General features: G+C 34.6%; 1 protein-coding gene across 1 annotated transcript in view; it reads left to right on the top strand.

Moving 5' to 3' along the window:
• Nucleotides 1–2,248: 2,248 nt before the first annotated feature.
• Nucleotides 2,249–7,502, top strand: part of egflam (EGF-like, fibronectin type III and laminin G domains) — a 24,833-nt gene continuing 19,579 nt past the window's right edge. Inside the window, exons 1-3 of the mRNA XM_016284662.1 lie at nt 2,249–2,713; nt 6,084–6,193; nt 7,368–7,454. Coding sequence (XP_016140148.1) covers nt 2,620–2,713; nt 6,084–6,193; nt 7,368–7,454 — 291 coding nt within the window. The 5' untranslated portion in view covers nt 2,249–2,619. The remainder of the gene's footprint in view (nt 2,714–6,083; nt 6,194–7,367; nt 7,455–7,502) is intronic.

The following is a 7,502-nucleotide window of genomic DNA, read 5'->3' as shown; positions in this document are numbered from 1 at the left end:
TATATATATATATATATATATATATATATATTTTTTTTTTAATGCAGCTGATATTAGTAGTTTATTCATCACTCTGCATATGTAATAGTTAAGCTGTTAAAGTTCACAATTAAACAGTATTCTCAGTTCGCTTCATTGTGCTGAGATGACTACCATAACATCCTGTATCTGCTTTCATATTGAAGAACTTTTGAAATAAAGATTGCCAACAGCTTGTCTGTGGTCTTAATGTAATATTTCTCTGAAATATTCAGTCTGAAATAGTTTTCAACAACTATAGTGAAAACTGAATCGGACTGCAAAAACATTTTAATTACAAATTATATTATCAGTATAATATTGCGTACTGTACTGCATTAAAATTTAAATATTTGATAAATGAATATGCTGCAAAATGTGTATTTTAAAATAATAATAATACATAGACTTTCTAGTATTTGGCTTTTGTTTTAATAACAGCATAACCATGACATGAACAAAAGCTGATTAATATACTCAAAAGATATATTATATATAAATTTATATATTTAGATTATTTAGAACAATGTTATATATCTATTTATCAACCCTGTTACCATCATCATAATTCAACTTATTAATGTGCAATGTACAATGTGCATTTTTATGATGTACAATTCCATAAAAATAAATAAATAAATAATAATAATAATAAACTCACCGTTTTGTCAACGTCTGTCTTTTTACTGTAGCCTATATTTTGTTCTGATTATCTGTAGAGGATTTTATGTAGTCAGTCCTATTATGTACAATAAACACTGTTACATAGAGCCTGACTCCCTCTACCGGTCAACAGTTTGAAGTGCAGTACCTTACTTATTTTACTTTGCTTATTACATTATTTATCTGTTGTTATCACCAATTTAAACCGCTAGAGGCCACTCTATAACAACTACCAGTTTCATCATGCAACTTTTTCCCCTGATGTAATTTCCAGCTAATGTTGTTAATAAAAGAAAAGAAAAGAAAAGAAAATATCCAGCAGAGTTTGGGTTTTTTCTGGAGCAATGAATCAATCTCAAAGTGTGTGTGTGTGTGTGTTAGACTCGCCTTGATTTAATTTTGGGGAATTTGTAGCCCATTTGATTCCAAATTGCTATGAATTCAAATCTATGTAATTAATTATTTATCTGTTGTTATCACCAATTTAAACCGCTAGAGGCCACTCTATAACAACTACCAGTTTCATCATGCAACTTTTTCCCCTGATGTAATTTCCAGCTAATGTTGTTAATAAAAGAAAAGAAAAGAAAAGAAAATATCCAGCAGAGTTTGGGTTTTTTCTGGAGCAATGAATCAATCTCAAAGTGTGTGTGTGTGTGTGTGTTAGACTCGCCTTGATTTAATTTTGGGGAATTTGTAGCCCATTTGATTCCAAATTGCTATGAATTCAAATCTATGTAATTTCGCTGAATGTTGTCACTAATTAGGCTGGTTAATCATCAAACTTAATTCAGATCTCCTTTGATTAGCCTATAGTAGGGAAACTAATGCAGATAATGCAGTGATGATTTTTTTTTTGATGCAAACATTCAAATTTATGAAAGAAAAGATTGCTTTGAATCTGACAGCTTATGAATGCCTCAATTTCCGGTAGAATAGAGCTGGAGATTCCTCATATCCTCAAGAACTCAAAGAAGAGAAGACATGACAAGGACAGGACAGCTGTAGAAAAAAGGGGAAATTTCTATCTATCTATCTATCTATCTATCTATCTATCTATCTATCTATCTATCTATCTATCTATCTATCTATCTATCTATCTATCTATCTATCTATCTATCTAATTAGCCCATAATAGACCCTAATCAGGTTATACCATTTTTAATTTAACGCGAATGAAAACGAGGCTGTGAGGCAATTTCTGTTGTATAAAGATCCTCAATCAAAAAAAAAAAATGTCTAGGCTATAGCGTTTTTGTCTGAATTTTTTTCTCAGAAAGACGTTTCGTCTGCTGAACAACAGTACACTGTACTTCAGTCCATCACAGCCTCGTTTTCAGTCCTGTCAAAAACATAATAATGTCTCAGTAATTTAGTGTAACTTCTGGTTATTCACATTTAATACCCGCCATAAAGTAGGCATATTAACTAATTAATCTCCCTCCTCTACCTCTCAAACTTTCCACCCAATCATCCCTCAGTCTGTGCTGTAGTATTTCATCGACCCGTGTTGCTATATTGGTCAGAGTTACTGAAGCGAGCTCAAGTGCCCATCTGTGTAGATTAGACCATTATCCTCTTAACTCCGAGTGTCTCTGCCTTCTCTCCTCACCGCTTCGCTCAAAAACGCTCTCAAATAAGAAGAAACTTTAAGTCTGGGGCTGATTCGCGGACTTTGGCCAGCTGCTGTGGCGCTCCGTGGATGCTGAAGTTCTCCAGAGTGGATCGCGGGTGTCTGGGCTCCTGTGGGGCCGCGCATGAGGAGCGTGTCTGATCTGCAGCAGACAGTAATCGCATCAGACCGGCTTCACCGTGCATACAAAGACCTGCAACAGTCTGGATCGAAAAAACGCCGTGTTTTGTTATTAAGGAGTTTAAAATGAGGAAGAACTGCATTTGAAACTCAGATCGGGATCTCAGAAGCATAAAGGACTGAAAATGCGCCTCCAGGAGAGAGTGATGGTGCTTCTTGCAGTGGTGTGGATGTGTAATTTCGCTCTTTGCGCAAGAAAGTCAAGTGCACGCAAGTCAGGTGAGTGTCATTTTCATTGCTCATCTTCTTTTGTTAAAATGTAGTTGTTCTGATTATTTGGCCATGCATACAGTGACCTCGACAAACTAGACACACGTGAGCATGTCTGAATGTCATTGCATTATGTACAAAATAGCAAACTGAGTAACATTTCTATTTTTTCATCTTAACTTATGTTTTAATCAGCTGGTGTTTGGTGATTTTTGGGTGATGCATAAAGTCATTTCTCCCTGACTTCACATTTTTGAACTGTTTAGCTTTATCATGCAAGCATGCCTTTTTGTGTAGCATGTTATCCATCTTTAAAATCAATGATATTTATGTTTTTTTTAATCTAATGTAATGACATTCACACATTGTTAAGCATGCATTTGGTTTCTAAATACTTTTTGGAGCCTCTCTATGTGCCATAATCCACTTGATGCATGCAGGATGAATTTTCAGGCTATTCCGATGGATGGATGTACAGGTGATTTGTCACAGAGACATCTGGGGGTCGCAGTCATACGGCAGGGTCAGCACTGTATGGCACGTCCGTATACCCTCCGGACGATCTCATGCCCAATGCCCATGGCCAACAATTTAGAGTAATGAAAACCATCAGTCATTTCAGATAAACAAGCCCTCTGATAACTGACACTTCCGATGAAATGCTGCAAATTGGTGCTTGTCCCTCTGGTACCCTTGGGTATATGGGAATACTTAACCTTAATGCGCTTTTTAGTGGTATAGCCAAGGAACTGGGAGCGAGATTTACTTCAGTGGTCTTGATTTATTGAAAGACTAACAAATTCAAGCGTATAGATGTTACATATACACTTCAATCTGTTAGTATAGACAGGTTTGGGCCAGATCTTGAGGTTACTGCCCAACCTCTTTCTTTTATGAAAGTGGAAGGACTGAAAGTGCAGAAATGGTTCTTGCTGAACTATTTGAAGTTGGTCTGGGTAAATGTAATTTCCTTAAGTTTGATTGCATCATCTGTTGGAAAAGATATTTGCCTGGAGCCTTTTCGCTTTAGTTTGTATTGACTCAGAGTTGTTAATGAAAATTAGACATTTTTTGGTCTGAAGGCTCTTTTAAAAGTTTTCTTACCGTCACACACACTTAAACATCAATTCCAATTTTGTTACTCAGTTTTCTGTTGCCTAAAAATCCATACTTTAATGATATCTACATCTTTCTGGGTTGCTCTCAAATTAAAGATGCTGTTAAATCAAATCTGGTGTATTGTGGCTTTAGTTTGTGTCTGTTAGCTTTGGGTCCATCTATATGCTTGTGTGCTGCTCAAAGTTGACAAAACAATTTATATATATATTAAAAAAAGAATATCTCTCTCCATAGTAGGAGCTGCTTCTGGCTAGCAATTGAAAGCTGTAAATCATGGGCTGTTCAGAAAATGCAGTAAATATGTATTGTGCACACTGTTTAAGTGTTCTAGTATGCATACAGTAAAATATTAAGAGAGCTACTGCATTTTCCAAAATGTGTTGCAACAAAGTATGTTGCATGAAATACCGAGTCAGTTGCATGTTTTAAAATTAGTTTCAGTTCAGATTGCTTTGTTGGTTTATTTTCAGAAGGCATCATTTTAATTGCTCCACTAAAACGCCTGCAACTCGCAAGATCACATGGAACGTACATCATCAAAGAGTGTATTAGTCATACTCAGTCAAATTACTTGATATCTCTAATGACTATACAAACCTTTAAAGTAATTTTTTGATGTGTGTTTATTTTGAGAGAAAGCAAATGATCTGAAAGGAGAGAGAGAGAGAGAGGGAGGTGTGATTGGAATAAATCCATCTTTAATGCAAGCTTTGTGAATGTGTCAGGATGAGATGATGATGATGGGCTAACGGAATGGAAACCGTAGATGCAATATGCCTATATCTGTGTTGGTAGATGAAGCCAATATAAGAGCAAGTTTTGTCTTTGAACTTGCAGTAGCAGTGGCTGCATGTTTCACTGGCCATCAGGAAAGATGATCGTGCTGTTGTCTTCCTGTGACGAGAGCTGCAGCGACATTCACACACACTGAACTGTCCATCAGCGCTGTAGGCATCGACTTTTCACTCTGAGAGAGAGATTTTAGGAATGACCTTGTCCACACGCATCATCTGAAATGCATCTAAAATCAGTCTGGTTTTCTTTAGATGTTTCTTTATTTTGTTCTTTCTTGTTATCATGACCTTTCAAATAGGAATAGTTCATCCAAAAATGAAAATAAGCTGAAAATGTATTGAACCTCAGGCCGTAGATGTAGATGAGTTTGTTTCTTCATCAGATTTAGAGAAATGTAGCATTGCATCACTTGATCCTTTGCAGTGAATGGGTGCCGTCAGAATGAGAGTCCAAACAGTTGATAAAAACATCACAATAATCCACAAGTAATCCACACCACTCCAGTCCATCAATTAACGTCTCATAAAGCGAAAAGCTACACATTTGTAAGAAACAAATCCATCCTTAATACATTTTAACTTCAGACCGACACATTCTGGCTAAATGTGACCCTGGACCACAAAACCTGTCATAAATTTTGCGAAATTGAGATTTATACATCAACTGAAAGCTGAATAAATAAGCTTTCAATTGGTGTATGGTTAGGATAGGACAATATTTGGCAGAGATACAACTATTTGAAAATCTGGAATCTGAGGGTGCAAAAACATCAAAATATTGAGAAAATTTGTTTGTTGTTAAAGTTGTTCAAATGAAGTTCTTAGCAATGCATATTACTAATCAAAAATGAAGTTTTGATATATTTACGGTAGGAAATTTACTAAATATCTTCATGGAACATAATCTTTACTTAATATCCTAATGATTTTTGGCATAAAAGAAAAATCTATAATTTTGACCCATACTATGTATTTTTGGCTATTGCTACAAATATACCCCAGCGACTTAACACTGCTTTTGTGCTCCAGGGTCACATATAATCATAATCCATAATAAAGCTTCCTCCATTGAAAAAGTCCATCGCACATCAAAATCCACCTACATACTTGTTTAGAACTATTTTGGACTGTTTATAAATGGAGCTTGATCTGTGCATATTTCTCTCCTGATTCAGACTAGATGCCTTTTCATTGGAAGAAGCTAAATTATTGATAGAGGGTTTTCACAGTGCCATATAAGAACCATTTTAGGTTAAAAAATTTTTTTTTTCCCTTAGTGTGAAGAACATTTTAATATTCTAAAGAAACGTTTTACCCTCTTTTTGTCCAATAGAAAGGTTCTATGGATGTTAAAGATTCTTCATGAAATCATAGATTCCAAGAAAGCACCTTTGTTCATAAGAGTTTACTGTACATAAACAAATGAATGCTAAAATGTTGATTTTGTTTCCTGTTGTTGCTGTCAGAGAGGTTAAGTCCACCGCTGGACATTCAGCTGGAGACGGTGAACTGCACTGCATTCAGTGTCCGGTGGAAAATGCCCCGTAGACACGTCAGCACTATCACTGGCTACAAGGTACAAATCCTGCCATCTTTTTAAATCATAAAATTGTGCTTTAACTGTTAAAAAAAAAAATCGGTGCCTCTCTGCTAATTGCATAACATATTGATTGCTTGATTCAATTCAATTCAAGTTTATTTGTATAGCGCTTTTTACGATACAAATCGTTGCAAAGCAACTTTACAGAAAATGAAGTTTCTACAATATTTAGTTTGATTCCCAGTGTTTATCATATGACAGTGATAACTAAATAACAGACACTGCTGCTCACTTATTTAGTCAGACAAACCATTTTTTCCACCAAAATAGGTCCGTTATTAGTGTTAATTTTATATCATTGAGATACTATTACAGTTTTTATTAATTTTTTTAATTTTTAGATTTTATTTTAAAAATGTCTGTATAATTTTTTATGATTTCTTATTTTAGTTTTAGTTATTTTAGTCAAATACTTTATCAAGAATTGTATATAAATAAATATATATATATTTTTTTAATTTTTAGATTTTATTTTAAAAATGTCTGTATAATTTTTTATGATTTCTTATTTTAGTTTTAGTTATTTTAGTCAAATACTTTATCAAGAATTGTATATAAATAAATAAATATATATATATATATTATTTCAGTTAATGATTTTTTTTCTTCTTTTTTATGATTTTAGTTTTAGTTAACTGTAATAATCCAGGGATGGTTCTTGAGTAAACAACTTTGTGAAGGCAGGACTATAGCCACCATATTGAGTGTTATGATTTTGATATTTATATGAGCTCACCATCAGGTCCAGTCATACTGAAGTTCCATTCGTTGCCACTAGTGGTGCAGAAATGGCACACTTCTCCTTTAATTACAGACAGAAGTGATTACTAATTGACCTACTGTACATGTGTGAAGAAGTGAAGTGCTTTGGGTTTTCCCCCTTTATCCTATTTGTATTCATCCTATTCATCTCTGGTTGCTTGTTAGGTTACTAAGAATCTCTGTGTTAACATGTTAATGCTGTTATGGTTGCTTATGGGATAAAATCCATCAGGTATCTGTCTGTTGCCAGATTGTGATTACAAGGCTCTCTTATTTTTGCTCAGATTTCCACACTAGTGCTGTATATATGTAACCGCAGGAATGATTTACCAATGATGGGCCATTCTACATGGTGTTCATGTAAATATTTATTTATTTTATTGACCAGGTGTTTTACACGGAGATGAGGAATAATCGTCCGACTAGCAGTGCTGTTGCCCTGGAAGTCCCATTGAGTTTGGAAATGCTCACAACTGTATGTCCCATCGCTTTAAGATTATTATTGTTATTATTATTATTATTA

This window comes from Sinocyclocheilus grahami, unplaced genomic scaffold, assembly GCF_001515645.1.
Source record: "Sinocyclocheilus grahami isolate Dianchi unplaced genomic scaffold, SAMN03320097.WGS_v1.1 scaffold186.1, whole genome shotgun sequence".
NCBI classification, from domain to species: domain Eukaryota; kingdom Metazoa; phylum Chordata; class Actinopteri; order Cypriniformes; family Cyprinidae; genus Sinocyclocheilus; species Sinocyclocheilus grahami.
This window is presented reverse-complemented; position numbering and strand designations above follow the sequence as displayed.